The following is a 20,792-nucleotide window of genomic DNA, read 5'->3' on the forward strand; positions in this document are numbered from 1 at the left end:
GTGCAATTAAAAACATGTGGCAACACCTCATTTCTGTTGTATTTATTTCAACATAATACTAGATAAAGTAAAAACAAATTTAGTTTTAAAAGCAATATGAATAGGACTCAGTATGGCACTGTACAAGGTCAGACTGTACATACGTCTGCATTCATAATTCATTTTGTGTCTTAATATTCATTCCATCTATTAAATATTCAGTGTCCATAATGCAATAATAAATACATTAATCATCACAGAAAACAGTTCACAGACATGAAAAATCTCGCAGTGTATAAAACGTGTCACACAAATTGCCAAGCACACGGCCCCTTGCTACACTTTGGTGCAGGTCATGTTCTCTGGCATGTTCTTCAAACTCTCCGCTCTCTTTAAGTCCTGCTCCTCACACAAGCTGCTTCTGTGCTGGCGCCCCTTAAAGCCCCGGAACGTGGGGCAGATGGGCAAATAGCGTAGGCAGCCAAGCCGCCTTACCAGCCCCATGCCAACTGGAAAGTTGTATGTGGCTGAGATCACACTGTCCATATCAGAGGAGCTCTCAGCCTTCCACTCGATGAGACCACGCTCTCTTCTCGTGCCTGTGAGCGCAGACAAACAGAACGTGAGCAGCATGACTCATGGGCTTCAGTGTTTTATACTCGTTAATGACGACCGTCTTTGTTCTCTCTGTGATGTGACATATACCCGGAATGGTGTTGTCCAACATGAATGCTAAGAACCCTCCAACAAACATCTCTGTGGTCAGCAGCACGGTAAGAATTTGATCCAGCTCTGGCACACCTGATCAAATGAATTCAAAACCAGTGTCACCACATGGAACGAGTGATTTTTGCACGCAAGCCCATTCTTTGGAAGGCTGTGGCTATATAATAGCCCAACACTTCATACAACTAAGGGCCACAGTCACACCTGTCCGGATGCAGCCCGGGTGAGTGTCCAGGTAATTGGGAAGCATGAGGCCAGAGAACATGGAGAAGCCCAGAACAAAGAGGTTCCGTGAGGAGTTCAGATCCACACTCTGCAGGTTTGACAAGCCCACAGCTGTGATCATGCCTGTTCGTAACAAGGTTAATGGTGAAGGAGACAAGCTCAAACACTTACACTCCTGCAGACTTTCACTCTATACTAATATAACAACAGTGTTTGTTAGCATTCTTTATCACATTTAATGCAATAACAGATATACCAAATGCAGTATACCCTGATTTTCAAGACATCAACTTGTTTGGCTCTACTCTGCCACCATGTGGACACAGCCGGTATCAATCCATTAGTCCTCTTACCGAATAAAGTGCAGAACATGCCCCCGAGCACCGGATCGGGCAGAGAGGCAAACAGGGCTGTGAACTTCCCAACGGTCCCCAACAATAACATTATTATTGCCCCATATTGCACAACTCTTCTGCTGCCCACCTGCAAAGGCAATATACAAAATTGGGCTTAACAAAGCTTATGTAAATGTTACTTTTTGCAGGGACAACGGATCTCTGCCTTTTAAAACTTGCATTACTCATGGGAGAACAAAGGCCAGCACCAGCCAGATGGACCAAGTTAAAGATAAAACCGAAAACCGAGGACGAGCACAAACTTCACGTGCGGCTCACGTTACTGATGCAGAACTATATCAGCACATTATCTATTCAACTCCCATAAATGCCTGACAGCATGTCAAATACAGAAGTCTCATAAGCAGCACGAGTTCAGTCTACGGTCTGGAATTTTCACCATTACACGCTGAAGACGTTGGTTCCCCTGACCCACCTTGGTGATGCCCAGAACCCCAATGTTAGGGCTGGAAGAAGTTGATCCATTTCCTGTACCCAGCAGACCCGCTATGATGCAACACACCCCCTCTGTGAAGATCCCTCTGGAGGAGTTCACAGCAAGAAACAGGAGGGCACATTACAGTCCACACAGTGAAAGGTGAAAAGCATGGCGTGTGCCGTGCGAGGTGGCTTCCCCGACCTGTTGATGGCATGGACCGGGGGCGGGGGGGCTCCAGACAGACGGGCACACGCATAGTAGTCTCCAATAGACTCCACTATGCCGGCTAGAGTGGCACTGAACATTCCCAGCACGCCAGCTATCGTCACCGTGGGTAAGCCCCACTGACCTGCAGGCAGACAGCGCCCAAAGCGTGAGCATCTGATTTCAACGGAGCCCGGGACGAGAAAGCTCCGTGTCAACATAAATCTAACGGCGACAGCACACAGAAGGGCAACACTTCCAAGCACGCAGAGTGGAATATCTGAGGATTTTCCCCTTTTTGGAATGGCACAAATGTAAACAGTCTCGTCATGGCGTCTAATATGACTCCGTGGCAGGGAACATCAGATTTGCATTAAGACTTCCAACTGTGAGCTCTGAATAGCTTGACGTGCCATTCAATTATGCATGAATGCTCATCACAAAACACCTAACGGCGATAATAACGGGGATAATGGAGACAGAAATGGTAGTTACAGGGATAAGGCATACGGAACCATGGGGCTTGAGCCATGATCTCGCCCCTGGCATCTGTGCGCGCCTTGTAGCCATACTCCGCTGGGTCACTGGGGAGCATGTCCGTCAGGGTGAGAACGTAACACACCAACCACACCAGCATGATCGCCATTATGATCTACCAAAACAAGGCAAACAAAGGCCGAAGCACAGAAAGTCAGCTTTTCAGTCGCCACACTTACAGGTCAGAGTGAACTTGGGTGCAGCAGCTATAGGTGGTTGATAACTGAAAACTGATAGGAATGTGATAAAGTCAGCACTGCTGTGCCGCGGTGCGTCTGTGAGGCGTGTTTATAGCTGGCCTCCAGCTGGTTTGGACTGACCCAAAACGAAGGCGCAGTTATGAGATACAAAGCTGCCAGACCAATCCGGCTGCAGATAGAGTGAATGTCAGCTCATACCGGAAACATCCGGAAGATCTGGAAACGTGTGGTGTGACAGCCTTTCTGTCTAGAATAAAAGGGAAAGGGGAAGGCCCAGTTCCTCAGATACTGAGCAAACAGCACAATGAAGAAGATGCACCTGGAGAGAGAGAGAGAGAGAGAGAGAGAGAGAGAGAGAGAGAGCGCGAGAGAGAGAGAGAGAGAGAGAGAGAGCGAGCGAGCGAGCGAGCGAGAAAAACAGAAAGACCCTCTATTAACCTCTTCATTCATGCCAACAGTATGTTATACTCCAAAATAGGACAATGACCAACACGAGATGCAAAGTAAAAGAATTAAGTCAATAGAAATCCAGGAGTAACTGGAACTCACAGCAGGGACAGGCCCCAGTGGCTGCCTGCACGGTCTCCTGCGGTCTGGAAGACCGACAGGCCAATGAGGGACACGGTGGGTGTGACGGTCAGCGGCCCGATGGAGTTGAGCAGCAGCCCAGGGAGCCCCACCAGCCCAATGACCACCTCAACCATACTGGACACGATAATGGCGCCCTGGATCTGTGGGCCAGAGACAGAGACCCAACCAGCTTGTACTACTAATGGAACTGCACACAAGTCACATGGGAATAGTCCACAGTAGATATTATAAATATGATGTGTGTGATTCATTGTTATGCAATGAAATGGGAATCATTTTTTCACCTCTCTAATGCGGGGGTGCCAGATATGGGTGGTGTTGAGGGGGAGAGACCAGTCCCCATATATCTCCTCTGCAAGACACAACACGGGGGTACAGAAGTAAACAGACAGCCTGACGGACAGTCCTGAATGAAGCTGGACTGTAATTTGTTCAACATACCTTCTGGGGGACACTTCCACCGGTCCAGACCCAGGATAGCCTGGGCAGGAATAAGAAAGGCGAACGCACTAGCCTGGAACAGGGGCAACCTGGGAGATACACACCCACCTCTTCATTAAAACCATATAAGAAGCACCTTGTATTTGTACAGTGAAGGCCTTTATGACATTTAGAGAGCATTACACAGCAGTGTGTTATACCCAGCTTGGTTTGGTCGGTTGTGTTGGGAGAACTCAAACGCTCAACTGAAGCTTGTAACCGGCTCATAAATTAAATTCACAAGTATGTAGGGTCAAGCCATCCAGGTCTTTGGAAGGTAGTATAATTGAGCAGAGCATTGTACAGAAAGCTGTAATCTCTCATACAGAGCAACTGGCTGTAGTGTAGGTGTAGGTGAAAACTAAACAGCCTCCATTGGACTCACCTGACTCCAAAGGTAGTCTGTATGAGAGTGGTGATGCCCACACAGGTGAAAATTGTACCAACTAGTTGGCTTACAGTGTACTGGTCTCGACCCACACACATGGCATCGGCCAATAGGAAAGGCACTGCGATGGTACCACTGAAACATGTCAGATAGTGCTAGAGAGAGATGGATAGTTACAACGGTTAGAGGACAACACTGAAAGAAAAGGGGGGGGGGGGGGAGGACAAAGGACAGAGATGTAGATGAAATAGGGAAGGTGGAGAGATTAAGGAGAAGTAAACACTGGATTCAGTTCATGCACCTGCAGTCCTAGCAGAATACACAAATACCAGGGTGGTACATCCTCGATTCTGTAGATCATATCGAAGCTTGGAGAGTGAGGGTGGACTACCGCGGCCTGGCTGGGCACCTCAGGGGGCAGCCTGTGCACCTCCGCCCGCATGGCGCCATCTGGAGGAGGCAGCTGGGAGGACAGCACACTCAGTCAAGCAAACACAGCTGGAGTCTTGAATGAATGATTGATTGTGCTGAGTTAGGCTGTAACTTGGAGGAGACAACGTCTGCATGTTAGATGGCACGCAGTGACAGGATCTTAGGTCACGTGGGACAAACTACACTGACTGCACAGACCACACAGCCAAAAAAGCGGAGATCATAAGTTATATTGGTTATTAACATTACAGGGGGAAAAATGGGCATTTAGTGTCATCACTGTAATGATCTTTATTACATAGTCACTCCTTATTTGATTTGGAAGTGCTATTACATGTGCCATCTGCTTTTCCTAGATCAGACTGCAGACTACAACACTGACCATAATCTAAATACAATCTGAACATCGTATCTACATATCTAGAACAGCTTAAATGAGCTTGGGATTCACAAGAAACATTTAGAAGGGTTTACCTTACATACCAGGAGCCAACACTTGGTTGTTGGCTCCTGGTATGGAAGATAAACCCTTCTAAATGCTTCTTCAGTTCGCAGTCTTCAGCCTTCCTGCCCTGCCACAGTTGGGTTTAGTTATTCTTTTCAGGCCAACTTCCTCAATGACCTAGGCCAAAACAACTCATCTTAAATCACAACTCGAACTAATAATTTGATATTTTTTGATTTAATTCAGATTATTTAGCAAAAACATTGAGTGGAAAATGTAACTAGGACTACAAAATCAATAAATGACCTTAAGATGTTACCAATAACTTAATACACACTCATATGATTGAAAACATCAACATGTGCTCTTCGTAGTCTAATAAAAACCTGAGAGCAGAGAAGTGTACAAAGTTCCCCCTACAGTCAGTAATAAAAACAAAAATACATCAGATGAATCTGAGGATTCTAAAGATTGCATGTTAGCTACATTTACCTTTTGCATTCTTATACCCCACAGACAGGGAACCCTTCGCTCTTAAAATCCAAACACACTGAGTAGTTAAAACAGTGAACTAGCTTCACACGTCTACAAAGGCGCTGGATGCATTACTCGTCAGAACCGTGTAGTCAGGAGAGATGACACAGACATCGAGCCCCCCCCCTCCCTTTACCTCCGCGTCCGCGCGCTGACTCGGCCCGTGGGGGGCGTCCGTGGAGGCCTCGGGGAGGCCCATGCTGCCGTGCTCTGCCAGGGACCACGTGCACCCTGCCGTTCCCGCTGGGTAAGGGGGGGAAACGGGCTTTATAGGGCAGGGAGAGTGGGAACAGATTAGGCAGGTTAATGATCTGCCCCCGGGTGGACTTTACTCATGCACGCTCACCAGGAAGCCCCGTTCCTCCGAGAGCAGGGCCCTGCGGAGCGGCGGGGAGTCGGACGGGAGCGGCGCGCGAGAGGAACGGGCCGGGCGACGCAGCCCCGCGAGCTTAGGCTTCACAGAATACGCAGATACATTGGATACGGCAGTGTTGGAACCAAGAGCGACCACAAGAGAATTAGTAAAGTATGAAGGGGGGGGGGGGGGGGGGGGGGGGGGGGGGGGGGTATGGGTTCTTTAGGACAATAGGAAAATGTGAGGGGACACTGAGCAAACTGAGAAGACAACTAGACACAATGACAATGCAAAATGTGAGTGCATTCTATTGATCATGCTCTCTGACCTATTAACAGACACGATTGCATCACTTCCCACTTTCCACACCCAAGGAAAACACATTCTCGATCAGACTTGCTGAAATGAGGATTCGAGTTAATGATGCTGTGCAATACGGCAGCCTGCAGAGGGTGCTATATACCTGGGAAGCTTTATGTGGGAATGGCAGAATGAAAATCACAATAATGCCTGGTCCTTAGAGAGTTCAAAGCACATATAAGGCTTGATCAAATATGATTACAACATGAAGGGAATATGCTGAATAATCTGAAGCAAAAACAAAAACATAGCAGCTCATAGGGTGGGAAGGAGGTGACCTCACTAAACATCTCACTGTAAGGGCATTCCTAGCTTACATGTGTATACATACAGTTTACATGGATACAGTAACTTCCGACAAGGGGATATTAATCAGACAAAGTCTACAGCGTGAGCAAGTAAATACACACGGACACACGCGCGCACACAGGAAATATTTGTCTGGGAGATTGCAGAGGAAGTCTTAGAATCGTCCCCAGTACATGGGAGATTAGCTGATTTCCAGAACAAGTCTAACAGAGACAAAAGAGGGGAAACTGAATACTAAATAGAAGACAGTGAGAATTACATGTGGAAATTGTTCAAAAAACAGTGCAATGCGAGTTTGGACAGATGGAAGATAGGAGGGGCAGCGACAGGAAACCTAAAAATGCCCAGATACTTTTCCTTGATGAGGTCTAAATTACTGTCTATCACACAGTCAATAAATCACAGTAGGCACAGCACTGCAGTCATTTCAAATCATCTTTAATACCGTGCTAATGACATATTAAATAAAGCAAAACACTTCATTATAACAATGAAAGCGGAGACAGAGGACAAGTCCCAGCACGAAGAATGACATCACAGAGATAACGGCTGTGAATCACAAAGATGTACGACTGAACATCACACCCATTCCCATCCAGTTATACTGGCCCCATTCAGAACAAGCAGTTGTATCTTCTGTCCCTAGAGGTACCTGCATATCACCAGGTACACGCAAGCATGTTCAAACGCATAGTGTGGGTGTCCGAAGGGAAGTGATCACGGGGGCGTGCGTGTGTGCGCACACGCCCTACTGAGCCCTCCTGGACAGTAACATTTCTCTGATGTTGTCCTCAGCCTCTTTCACACTGCGCTCCAGGTAAGTCTTCTTTTGCTGCAAAGAGCACACGGACAGTTAACATCATTCAAACCATCACCCATGGCTCTATTTTCAAGCCAGGGATGAATGCCATAACTAATTCAGAAATGCTACAGTGGACAACACTGACTGTAAGGGGGGGGGGGGGGTTCTTAGCTATAGCAGTACTGAAAAATATGTTTAGTACTAGGAAGTCAGCAGTGACTCACATTGACTTATTACTGAGAGACAATTTAATGACCTTGATGACTAGAAATCTTCAGAGACAACACAGAACCCTCCTAGCGCAGGGCTGTGGAGGAATACCACTTAATCTGTGTCTGAAAAACTAATCCCTGACATTCATAACTGAAGTCAGGATCCTACACACAGCATTTCTTTACGATTTAGGTCACCACACGTTTAATCTTTGGTGTTGCTTTGTTGTTTAAATTCTTCCCGTGGAAATGCGAGTAAATCGACAATCCTCCGTTTTCAGATAAACACAAGCCCACCACGCGGTCCACGTCTAGACATGAAGCTGAAATGATGCAGCCCAAACCACGTGACTCTGGGCCGCGGTGGTGCTGGGAAACCTTTGACAAACCGAACCACAGCACTGTACGAGATGACCAGTGAGTCAAGACCATGCACCACTACACTGAGAAAACACACACGAAAAACCCTCACACACACCAACTTCTCGGCCGCATCCCTCACAGGCGTCTTGACCGCATTCCTCTTTCGCATTACAGACACCAACAGCACACATGCCTCAACCATATCATTGCGAAACATGCAGCCTCACACTTATCTGCTATTAAAGCCTTATTCTTGGGAACGTATATATATATATATATATATCGCACTTCTGTACAATGACACTCAAGCAGTTCCACTACTGACTCTGGATTTATCACTAAAATATCTTGTATCTACTCTCCTACACAGCTGCATTTGTTTAACACATGTAGTCATTAAGCGAGGCATGTGTTGGCATCAGGCCACACACACACACACACACACTCTGAGGTCCACACCCTTTGCACCCTTCCCTTATGCTTATGCACACATCCAGGCATTACAGGACGCACACCTGATCAGGAAGCTTTTTTTTTTGCATTTAAGAGAGACAGGTAGACAAAAGACATATAAGTGTGCGCACCACAGTCTGAAAGCTTTACTCATTAGCAACTGCTACGTCTAATGCTGAATCAAATTACACAGTAATCTTAAACAGGCAAACTGCCATGCCACTAAATTAGGGAAATTTCTTTACAAGGAAACAAAACTGGCTATGCCAATTATGTGGGATAAAAAAAAAACAAGTGCTGGTTCAGATGCTGTACACAACAGGGCCTGCATGACGTTATTGTCAAAATGTCATCAGATAAATGTTACAGTCATTGTTCTTTCAATGGGACATTTAATTATAGCACCTTGTTAATCCAGTTCACCAACACCGAGGCAAATGGCATTCTGTCCTACGAAAGTGTAAAGAGGAGGAGTTTGGCCAGACGGCACTGCGCTCTGGACAGGGCGCGATAAAGAGGGGAACCTTCCCATCTGTTATCACCACACCCCCGTTTGTCTCCATCCCACACTTTTGAAAACAGAGGGAAATATGCCCTGGGTTAGCCAGATAAGTCTTATGATAACAAGTGATCTCACCCCACACGCTCCATCTGTCCATTATAGGAACATCCAGAGAAGCTGCTCAATAATACGTTCAACATTCCTTCTGTTATACGGGCGACAGATACGCGGTTAGAAACACGTGGTGGGTGCAGTGATGGATGCGCCAGCAATGAGCCCAGCGAGTGTGAGGTGCTTCCTCTTGCACACACCAGCACACACTTTTGATTAGAAATTAATCAGTGTGTGTGAACAGAAAACATTCTATAGTAGTGAAAGTGGCAGAGAGGCCTGAACAATCTGAATTGTTTTTCTCCATAAACAAGACTTGTATTAATTACTGAAGGAATGTCGCAGGCCACAGATGCAGAACCGTGTGCGAAACAGATGTACATCTGCTCTACAGATGTAACGATGCATCGAGATATGTCGATGTATCGACTAAACAGCAAACGATCTGGGGTCATCGATGCGATGCATAAACACAGATGCAAATGTGCTCACCATCCCCACAAATACAAGCTATACTTATCATTCACTTAATGAGCATTTTAATTTTATTTGCCAAGTAGAAAATAACTTAAATCACAAGTCCTGATAGGAAAATGAAGAATCGCATTCTTAAAATGCATTTGATCAACCTTATCCAGAGCGACTTATTTGGATATTAAGAGACATACTTAGACTTGCATAGCTAGATAGACACGCACACAGGAGTAAATATTCACAGACTGATAAGAGAAGCATGTGGGGAGTGGCATATACAAGACAAAAAAAAAACTTGTGCTTGTGACTAACGCGAGCAACATGCTAAGAGGCTAGTTTATCTCTGCACATTAAATGCTTCGCACATACCATTTGCATACCATTAACATAACATTCGCATACCATTAACATACCATTAACAGAAAAAGGCCTGAGAAGTGCAGGTGCAGCACGGCTCTTACTTTGTTTTCAGCTGTACAGCTGAACGATTTTGCCTATTTGTATGATAGTGGATTTGAAAGATCTCTCTCTCTCTCTCTCAGATTGTGTGGAATCATATAATTCCGTAAATTAATTTCATACTGAATTCAGACTCCAACATTGAACCTAATCACATATTTTCACGCAAGTTTTGAAGCATCAAAAATCTGATCCTTCTATATCAAAGAACCAATAGGATCTCATCGTGATGAATATTGTGACTTGCATGGTACACCCCTAGTGAATACACCCCTTAAATGTTCTCAAACTCCACATCACACACCGAATTGTATCAAAATGGCTCAGAAAAGCTGAAGGGTCAGATGAACGAATTTTACTGAATACAACTAGTGTGTCACAATATTACTATTTAATAATAATTATTATTATTACATAATATTAGCAAAAGAAATCCCTATCTGAGTTCATGTTTCTCCATCAAAACAGTTTCCGAACAACATGGCAGATCCATTGTGTTTTTGCAGGGGAAACGAGGGAGTGTGTTTGAGCTTACCCAGTTAATTAAATGGAAAGTTCCAGGGTTTTCCAGAGTTGGGGACTACAGTGTTCTTTTGAACTGTAATATGCTTGACATGGGTTGTGACACAGTGGGGTTCTTATATTCTCTATTATAAGCACATTTGGGGGGAATTATATTGCCCTCAAATTCAATTGCTGTTACTAGCAAAACTGCATACATGAGCCATAGCATTGCTGTTCCTCAGTTGGAGTTTTACTCACTTGTATTTTTTTAATCTGCATCCTAAAGGTAAAAATGTAAGCGGAGAAAAGAGAGAGAGAATTATTAGGTTTCTCTCCCTTATTTATCATGTTTTGCATATTTAGTTGGCTTTTGATAAACTGCCTCACTTCACAGTGTCCACAGGCGATCTCTAACAGGCATCTCTGTTCAGTAGCAGAAACAAAGGCTAGCAAAAGGTCAGAGAGAGATAGATAGATAGAGAGAAAGAGAGAGATAGATGGAAAGATGACTATCAGAACCTTTTCACCATCCCTTTGTCACCCAAACAGAAATCCAATGCTGTTAAATATTTTCAGGTCCCAAAATAAACTGTAGTAAATTACAGTATCCATATCCTATCAAAATGTTCTTGGCATCTGTAGATGGTAAGAAGGAGGAACTTTTTTTATGCAGGTGCACATACATCAGAGCCTTACTGAAACAATCATGTGCAGGCCCAACTACACTAACATTCCACCCACAGAATGTGAAACAAGTGATCTATTAACTGACAAGAATCATATATTTGTTCTGCTTTCATTGTTAGCATGTATGCCTCCCACAATCACACCCCTCCTCACAAAGGTATCAGGTCTTTTCTGTCAACCACCATTCAGACAAAGATCTTCCAGATAAGAAAAGCTACTGAGAATCACCATTTCACCCCATGAGCAATCCAATCCTGGGTGATATGGACTAAAAATAACATCTCAATATTTTTTTGCTGAATGGCAATATATGATATACATCTCGATATTATTTCATCCCGTAGAATAATAAAAAGGCACTTCAGAGGCAAAGCTACATGTCCCAAATATCAAACGGACACAATTATTAACAATCAGCTGTAGATGCACATGAAAAATTACTCAACAAGCTATTGGCATATATTAAATAATAATGCTCATCAAATAAAACATGTTATTTTCCTGGATAACAAGACTCATAGCTGTGCTATGAAAATGTAAACAGAAAAGATCAGCAAATGGCTAACTTGTTCTTTAAAAAGTCAGTTTCCAGTTAAGTAGACATCACCAAAGTCTTAAAGCCTAGTGAGCTGTCTACATAGACAGCTGCATAGACCTTCCTCGTGTTAGCTTTCTGTTACTATCTCTTATGTTAACAGGTCGGTTTTGACCTGCAACTCAAATCAGCCATTAGACTGGTTTTAATATGTTTGTTGTTTTCTATTTGTTTGTTTGTTGTTTTGACCTGTAACTAAAATCCGCCATTAGACTGGTTTTAATATGTTTGTTGTTTTCCATTGGCAGCATACACAATAATACACACAACTCTAAACTGATTTGGCCTTACATGTTTAGAAATGTCTGCCTTTCCTTGTTTTGTGAAAAAGGCAAAGACAGAAAGCTAAAAGCTAGAAGATCAAATGGTTGGAGGAAGAGCTGGCTGTGGGCTGTTGGTATATAGTGTGTTTATGATTTCAGTTTTGGCAATTATTATTGTTTTCCTATTATACCTGGGTCTAAACTGACCCTAACAACAGTAAGGTCATCACTTTAACAAGAGCATTTTATAATTTAGTAAAAAACATATGCATTTATACAAATGGGTAGGTCATTACCCTAACACTGGAGGAAGGTTAAAACGTCAGTGTGCGCGCTCCCGATACACAGGCTGAGATACCTTGGCGCTAAGGCAATCCTACGATTCGATGCATGCACATTTTCAAATGTGCTTTGCTGTTTCCAGAATATTCAATAAACATTCCCAAATATATATTTTTAATATGAAACCACATCGCATTTATTTAACTTTAACATTTAGTTTGGACACAAACTAACCTATACAGTTTTAAACACAGAGCGATTACGGAGATTGATGCCTCCAGCTACTGTTGTGGATAGCCAGTTAGTTAGCCAACAAACTTATTAGCACAACATGAAGCTCATCTAACGCAAGAATTTAAAATTGCGATTTTAAAAAATAGGAAGAAGTGAATCCATCGTGCTGAAACGTTGAGTCAACGCTAGAAACTGAGGTAAATAAACAACAGTCGCATACATTGGGCTAGAACAAGCTATGATGAAGTGGCTCTCTAACTAGAGTCTCAATGACCTACATGATGATAGATGTCGGTCAAAATGCTGCTTACGCAATCAGTGCTTATTTATGCAGCTCAATAGGTTCTGGGACAGACTATATTGATATAAACGATATTTCCTCATCTTGTCTGTTAAAACGTAAAGGAGACAGCTTTTTCAGTTACTGCCCCACAAATTATGGAATGACTTAATGACAAAGTCTTTAGTGTATACAAGGACTTTTGTGATGATTATTATTAGTCTTGTATCCTTCTTGTCCTGTTCGAGTTTTGATGCTGGTGTGTTTGTGCAGTTGTAAACGTTCAATGTGTGTACAGCCCTTTGGACGGCTTTTGCCGTTTTTAAATGTGCTGTAAAAATAAATGCAACTTAAATTTCTTAATTTTACTAATCAAACAACATTCTTATACTGCATTCTAAACCCAAGGCATGCACCCCAGCACCTTAAAGGAAATTATGAAATCACAATATTAAAAATCAGAACACCTGACTACTAATTGTCCATAACGAAAAGGTCCAGGATCACTGCAAAGGCCTGGGTATTACCTTACGGGCTGAGGGTATTCCCACTTGCCCAAACACGTTGTACTGTGGAAACATTATCTTCCGAGCAGATAATGATACCTTTTAAGGCTGACCTTCACAGAACAATGCAGAAGGAGGTACAAAGAGAAGGCCTTGTAGCTTTCTCGGTGCGGCCAGCAATCTGTGAGTCAGGCAGCAGAACCGCCCATTGTCAGAGCCTCAATGGGCCCTCTTACAGGAGCGACGGCCGCCCATAGTGACTCCGGTGATCGCGCAGATGACAGGGCAGATAGACCACGAACACCACGCTTTAAATGATCCCTTTGTTCTGGGCCGTTCCAGTGTCACAGGCAGAGGAGTCTATTCTGAGAAGTGCTGAGCTGGAGGGAACGTCAGGCCGATCAGCTTGAGACCCAGTGGAAACCACAACAGGTTCCAACACACTGCTGAATGGGTCAGTATAGACTGACGATACACACTGACAAACAGGAATGTGGTTACTGATGTACTCCCAGCAGAGAGAAGCGGCTTCATTCAGATACGTTTCTCGCAGAGAGTGTGACACAGATTCCGGAGCAGTTATAAAAGAGGGACTGGACTATAACAGGCTAGTTAAAAGATCATTTTGTGCATTATTTCTCTTTCACTATTACAGCCACACTAAACAAAAGGACCTATGGTCAAGCAGCTGTCAGGGACGTCCAGCAGTGTACAGGTGCTGGAGTTTCTCTGTGGTACCACGCTACACTCAACTACAAGTGAAGGATGAACTACAGGAACGAGTATACAGATTGAACCAGATATTATACTGGAACTGGGAAGAACAACTGAACGAACAAACAAATTCACTCTGGTGGGTCAATGTTGCTGGAACTGGACATAAATTTGGTCGATCATATTTTATTTTGATGCTTGTTTTTATCACATAGCAACCTAAACACGTTACTCAGCAACCTAGACACGTGCATTCACAGATGCCAAAAACGTAGCTTTAGAACAGTCACTGAATCACTGACTGAGGAAAAACCCATGTGTTTTTTTCTTCACATGGGTGTACAACCCATAGGCCAGAGGTGTTATAAAATTAAATAAATAAATGCAAAGCAAAATGGCAATTATTTCAGGATTTCAGAAAATGTTTTTTGGGACTCGGGACCGTCATCTACACCAGAATGATAATCAAGTGTGTTCTGCAGAGACACCCAGTGCTATCTGTGCACTGCTCAAGGCTCCGAGGGTGTGAGAGAACCTATCAGATGTCAGAGAGGTGGAGGAGGGAGCATCAACGTGCCATGTAGGGACATTTGTCCCCAAGCTCACGGGGTGACACCCAAGCCCCGCGACTAATCCTGCAGCCCATCTCCCTTCATCTGCCCCCAGAGTATTAATAACAACCATGAGAATGAGAGAGGGGAGAAGGTGAAGCATCACAGCCCTGTCATTACACCCGGCTCCTCCCATGCGGTGGGCGAGGAGTGCACCTGCATCCTGAGCCAATCACGCGCTGACGAAGGAGGCATTGACAGGGTCATTGTCATCACTCGTGCGCCACGATCACGCGGAGCTCGGAGTGGGGCCGGCGCGCTGCTGGGATGCTAATGACATCATGTTACCTCGTAAATCACTGCTCCTTCCAGGGCAGTGAGTGCAGAGACCACTGGAGCCATGAGCTCATGAGCCCTCCCTGCGATCTAAATACAGTAGCAATGCGTCTTAGCCGAAAAAATGGCAGCTATGTCATCTCACTGTACGCATGATTTAAAAAAGAAAACGGTAGCGTGACTCACGGGTCAACTAAGGGAGCCACCTCAGTTTGCATCCAAGCGTGCTTCAACGCAGTTAGCGAGGTTTCTTTGGACAACGAGCAAGCCCCATAATTACAGACACGTATCGCTAAATGTTATATGAATAGAGTGCGATTATGGTTTGCCCCAGCTGTGGTACGAAGCTCAGCAGAAAAGGTGTTATTACTGGCTCGGTAGCTATGGGATACATGAACAACAGAGGTGGGCAGTAATTGAGGAAAAGAGGAGGTCGTGATTGTGAAGAGGCACCGTGTGCGGTGAGGTTGGGCCGAGTGTGCAGTGTAGTCCTCTCCCTCTGGCCAGAGGGAAGCCCTAGACCACATTCCAAACCCGCCACCCTGCACTCAATCAGGATGATGTCACAGCCCAGCCTGGGATTACACCCAAACACCCTGCTACAGCAGACACATACAGGCCCAGACAGGCATCACTGGAGCCAACACACACAGACCCACCCACACCCTTCACACACACACACACACACACACACACACACACACACGTATGTCTGCCATGCTGGTGCACGTAAATGTACTTATTAAGCTCCTGGTCAATCCGGTATTGTTTCTACCAGAACTACACAAACATAGCTTGAACAACAACTACGTTTTACTATGTAGTTACATTTTCAAAATGTCGAACTGACGAAGAAAATTTGAAGTGGCTGAAAGAGGAAAGGGTGGCGGGTGGGAGGGGGGCAAAGAATGCCTTTTACCTAATTGCCTGCTGCGCATTTGTTTACTCAAACTGGTTTCAAACTGTTTGATGTGTCTGATAAGGCTGATGTGCTGTCTGACGTGCTATGGGACTGGAGAAGGTAAGACAGGGGAAACCACAGCAGCAGAGCATGAAGAGGCACAAGTACCACCATGCAGTCAGTTCAAATGTCATCAACCGTCACCAATGTCAAAACAAAAGGTCATTCTTCATTCTAACCAATAAAGACCCTTTGTTAATAGAATGCAGAGCAACAGCCTGGCGGGAATTGTAGTATTAAAGCATTAATGTCTGCGCTCCATAAATGTAAGAAAATGAAATGTATAAACGTAAGAAAATTAAGCAACATAAATTAGCAAATAAAAACATAGTGGGAGTAGAAATAAACCATCCCGACCAAAACCAACAGGCCAGAGTGCAAACACAGGTGCAGACGTGGGTATAGAGAGCAGACACACACAGGCTCAGACCATGAGCTGGTGGGAGATGATGAAACTGCAGTTTTATGACCCACCCTCTCCAGACAGACAGATGGTAGGCGAGTTGTGTAACTACACAGTGCCTCATATCCTGCTGCATGGCCCATGCCATCTGTGCACATATATGGTGAGGGCATGGGAAATGTCCTGGCATTTTATATTTTGCCAGGACATATATATCAAATATGTAGCCTTGAAGACACATTATTTTATATACATGTTACATTACACATACATACATTTTATTTATATATATATATATATATATATATATATATATATATATATATATATATATATATATATATATATATATATATATATATATATATATATATATATATATATATATATATATATATATATGCGTGTGTGTATGTATGCGTGCGTCCTGGCATTACTTACTATATATATTATATAATATATATATATATATATATATATATATATATATATATATATATATATATATATATATATATATATATATCTATCCCATCAGGTTGTGGTAATTATGAGATTTCTTTTATCTGTGTGGTCAAATACAGAGGAACATGATGTTTGAGGTTATAGTAGTTTGGAAAGGTTGTAGATTTGTTCATCAATAACTGCCTGACATCATAGCTGCAGTGTTCTGCTCTGACTTTATGATGGTGTGCGGTGGGGTGCCAAACCTTATGATGACAGCAACAGGTTTTCTTTTTCCAGTATACCAAATGCTGTGGTATTCATTTAATTCAGTACTTATGGTATATTTTTTTTATTTTTTTTTTTCTTCTACATCAATTTGTTTGACGTACACACACACAGTTTGTTTGACAACACACACACAGTTGTACATTGACATAATAATACATTGACATTAGAGGAAACGCTTCTTATAGTAAATGCTTTCTGTAAGCAAGATGGCATGGTATTCTGATGAACAAGCCATGAATATCTGTAACCAAAACCACGTCAGACGTGTAACAAAACCATAGAAGCTGCACTTTCATATACGCACTTGTGGGTCTGTGGGCCAATGGTGCTTTATAAAATGGGGCAATGATCTAAGAACCCAACCTGCTGCCTTGCTACAAACAAGGAAACAGGCACTTCCTTTAATTAGCAATTCCAAGCTTGAGCAATTCAAGTTCATATACCCTTTCATCACTCTTAGCATGTTAGAACATGTCAGTGATGTAGTTAGGTTTGGGCTAGACTTTTTGGGTGTTTTTTTCACACACACACACACACACACACACACACACAAAATCACTCAGAGGAAGGAGATGAACTGAAAAGCTAAATATTCAGTGACGGAGACAAAGCGAAGCTCCCATTAACAGTCTGCTCCTCCCTTTCAGTGTCTCATCAGGTTACACAAAGCATCAACGGGACCAACGTTTTGCCTTTAAGAGTAAGTTAGCAAACACAATATGAAACATGCTTTATGTGGTCAATTACATAATAGCTACCAACTACGCTGCCAGAATTTGCAGACATGAGCAGACAGTTTTGATTTCTTTTTAAATGTGACACCGTGCTAGTTATTGTAGAATAATCCTACATCTTGTGTTTTGGATAGAGACAGGGTGTACAAACAAATTGACGTAAAAGAAAAAAAAATTAAAAGAAATATACCATAAGTACTGAATTAAATGAATACCACAGCATTTGGTATACTGGAAAAAGAAAACCTGTTGCTGTCATCATAAGGTTTGGCACCCCACCGCACACCATCATAAAGTCAGAGCAGAACACTGCAGCTATGATGTCAGGCAGTTATTGATGAACAAATCTACAACCTTTCCAAACTACTATAACCTCAAACATCATGTTCCTCTGTATTTGACCACACAGATAAAAGAAATCTCATAATTACCACAAGCTGATGGGATATCAGTCAGCAACTCAAGTTCTTGAGAAGCTAGTGCCTAAGAGGAAGCCCCATTCTGTAAGTTCACTGGAATCTAAGATCAGGGCCTCCATAAAGTCACATCACCTTCACAAAAAACACTATCTACTTTCAGTGTTTCCACCAGCGACTTCAGGATCACTTCTGCCTAAACTACAAAGAAAAAACGCTTTATTTAATAAAACATTGCCAGGTTACAATAAGCAAAGAACCTTGTATTAAAAAGAAAAAACTTCTAAAATGAGCAGCATTGAGCAACTGTGGCAGCATACATGTGGCTGACCACTCTCACCAAGCTGGTGCTGATACGTCTATGACGTTTGAAATGGTCACAGAGCCTTCGTCCCGCTCAGTGCACAGTGTGAAATTCACAATGCTCATGTCAAGTCGTACATGGGGAGACTCAAAACATGAGCAGACAGAAAAGAATTCTTTGTGAAGGCTTCAGCACTGGCTGAATGGAATTTAAGCAAAAATGCACTACTGCAGACGGTTATGCTAACCCAACCACCAAATGTATGTCTATTAGCCTTTGTGTGTTTTTAATTAAAAAAATCATTTATTTCAGGAGGTCCTTTATCAGGCGTGCATGCAATGTGCTTCTGACAGTTTATATATCTGTACTTCCCTACAATGTTTAATATCTCTATGTCTCTTACTGCTCACTGCAGTCAACGATTTCTTACAAGTACACTTCAGTTACTCACCTTGTACACAATACTATAATACATGTACAAAGCTTCTCTCTCTCTCACACACACACACACACACACACACACACACACACACACACACACACACAGTAAATAACAGCAAAGATGTCTGTGAGGTGAATTGCCTAAACCAGGTCAGGCTGTTTGCGTCACAAAGACCAAGGAAAGAAATCTGGAAATTTCGGTGTCTCATGAAAGGCAATATTGAACTTAATCACAGTATGTTTCACTATTTCACAATGCCAATGTGTCATTTTTTCACCTGAAATGGTCAGTACAGGACACAATTACACCATCCATTTCATAGTGGACATTCGTGAAATAGATGAAGCCCTTAGTGCTTGATTATCTAAAATGATTAGTAAGCCTTCTTATTAGATCACTTCCGAAGACATTACAGTGTACAACAGAGGGTAGTGTATACAAGAGGGTAGTGTATACAAGAGGGTAGTGTATACAAGAGGGTAGTGTATACAGCAATCAAAATATGTCTAAAACGATGTAAGAAAAGGGCATATTTACCTCAAGCTCCTTGATCTTGTCATCTGCTGTTTTCTGTTTTTCCATTAGTTGATTACTAATCTCATCTTTTGACTGCAAGATAAACCTGTGAGACAAGAAGTGAAAGTTTAAAGCTGTAGAGAACTTAATATATTGTAAACTTGTAGTTCAGAAAACTAAAATGAATACAGGCATTCAGTAGTAACTGGAGATAAGATATAATCCCTGAAGTCCAGAATAAACATATAATCTTATTATAATGCTAAGGCATACTAATACATACATGCGTCCTACTCCTTCATACATCCGAGTGGTGCCGGGGAGTGAAGTAATTTCAGCATGTGTCAGATTTGCGTGTTTCTTCATCCGACTCAATTGTTCAATTTGCAGGTCTGCCAATTTCACCTTTTGCTGCGTATCAATCATTTTGGCTTGCAATTCCGCAAAGGCCTGTGATGCAAACAGTGTACAAGTACATTAGTCAGCTACGTTTTACAACGAAATATCACATATCACAACATATCACAGAATCAAAATGATAAGCACAAGTCCAAAACAACTCGACATAAACTAAGCGTTCACAAAATACGGTGTATCCAATCTGCAAGATGGCTTACTTAGCCAGCTAGCCAAACCCAAGATACAAGTGAGGCTAACTGTACATTTATAGCTAGTTAGCTAATTAAACTCAACTGATTTAACCCTAGCCACGAGGCCTTTCTTAATATTAAGATTGTCTATACAATCCACACTCTTTTTTAACATAGCCATATAACTACAAAATTACAAATGTTTAGCGGTTAGCGACAGTTAGCTATTTGCTATGGGTTACCTTCTTTAGTTCCAGGTCTACGGGGGCCGCCATGTTGCTAAGGGCAGCTGGATGGAATAAGCACGCGCACTGGAGGTTTAGCGCGTGGGGAAAGGAGGAGGGAAACTGCGCAGGCGTAAAACGTGTGCTAATTGGAGACAGGGCAGACAATTTAGTATGCCCATTTCTAAACTGTGGTTTAGAGCTTTATATTTTTGTCTAGGTTTGACACACTTTCTAGAAACCTTTCCTAGTTCTCCTGCGTGTAAAAGTGGGATTTGTCCAAAATAGTATTCCTTTCAAGCCAAAGAATCTGTGTATGAGGCTTACCCTTATACTCTATATACTAATTCCATAATTTCCTCCGGGATTAATAAAGTTTATTCTATTCTATTCTACCCATGCATTTATTTGACTGCGCTTTGGTGGTTAGATGCAGCTACACATGCTATATTACCTTTAACCTAATTCTGTTTAGTCTACGCTTCCTGTTCAGGTTGCTTACCTATGGCACAGACACTGCAGAAGAAGAGATTTTACTTT

General features: G+C 42.9%; 2 protein-coding genes across 3 annotated transcripts; both read right to left on the reverse strand.

The window, feature by feature from the left end:
- Window positions 1-27: 27 nt before the first annotated feature.
- slc23a1 (solute carrier family 23 member 1) lies at window positions 28-6,083 on the reverse strand. 2 transcript variants are annotated; one of them, XM_076979957.1, is made up of 14 exons: window positions 5,712-6,083; window positions 4,466-4,627; window positions 4,162-4,319; window positions 3,738-3,826; window positions 3,581-3,648; window positions 3,255-3,436; window positions 2,904-3,024; window positions 2,464-2,620; window positions 1,966-2,113; window positions 1,762-1,867; window positions 1,284-1,413; window positions 910-1,053; window positions 685-780; window positions 28-578 (listed from the first exon to the last, which is right to left on the reverse strand). In XM_076979957.1, the coding sequence occupies exons 1-14, from the start codon at window positions 5,772-5,774 to the stop codon at window positions 316-318; spliced, it is 1,887 nt and encodes a 628-aa protein (XP_076836072.1). In that variant the 5' UTR covers window positions 5,775-6,083; the 3' UTR covers window positions 28-315. The 2 variants fall into 2 exon arrangements, with proteins under 2 accessions (XP_076836072.1, XP_076836073.1); XM_076979958.1 differs by having other exon boundaries at window positions 5,534-6,083.
- A 933-nt stretch (window positions 6,084-7,016) lies between these two features.
- Window positions 7,017-20,425, reverse strand: pfdn1 (prefoldin subunit 1). Its single transcript, XM_076980182.1, has 4 exons — window positions 20,271-20,425; window positions 19,722-19,888; window positions 19,460-19,544; window positions 7,017-7,431 (listed from the first exon to the last, which is right to left on the reverse strand). Exons 1-4 carry the CDS (start codon window positions 20,301-20,303, stop codon window positions 7,348-7,350), a joined length of 369 nt encoding a protein of 122 aa, XP_076836297.1. The 5' UTR covers window positions 20,304-20,425; the 3' UTR covers window positions 7,017-7,347.
- Between the last annotated feature and the right edge of the window lie 367 nt (window positions 20,426-20,792).

The sequence above is a fragment of the Brachyhypopomus gauderio genome, chromosome 18 (genome assembly GCF_052324685.1).
Source record: "Brachyhypopomus gauderio isolate BG-103 chromosome 18, BGAUD_0.2, whole genome shotgun sequence".
NCBI lineage: Eukaryota > Metazoa > Chordata > Actinopteri > Gymnotiformes > Hypopomidae > Brachyhypopomus > Brachyhypopomus gauderio.

What these genes read in the sequence shown, in the direction of transcription:
- slc23a1 (XM_076979957.1), bottom strand. Translation starts at nt 5,774, where the DNA reads ATGGGCCTCCCCGAGGCCTCCACGGACGCCCCCCACGGGCCGAGTCAG. An exon ending in GTGGAAGTGTCCCCCAGAAG is followed by an intron (nt 3,649 to 3,737) that starts GTATGTTGAACA and finishes TGTGTCTTGCAG; the next exon opens with AGGAGATATATGGGGACTGG. An exon ending in GTTCCGTATGCCTTATCCCT is followed by an intron (nt 2,114 to 2,463) that starts GTAACTACCATT and finishes GTCTGCCTGCAG; the next exon opens with GTCAGTGGGGCTTACCCACG.
- pfdn1 (XM_076980182.1), bottom strand. Translation starts at nt 20,303, where the DNA reads ATGGCGGCCCCCGTAGACCTGGAACTAAAGAAG. An exon ending in TAGACCTGGAACTAAAGAAG is followed by an intron (nt 19,889 to 20,270) that starts GTAACCCATAGC and finishes TTTGCATCACAG; the next exon opens with GCCTTTGCGGAATTGCAAGC. An exon ending in ACAAGATCAAGGAGCTTGAG is followed by an intron (nt 7,432 to 19,459) that starts GTAAATATGCCC and finishes TGCTCTTTGCAG; the next exon opens with CAAAAGAAGACTTACCTGGA.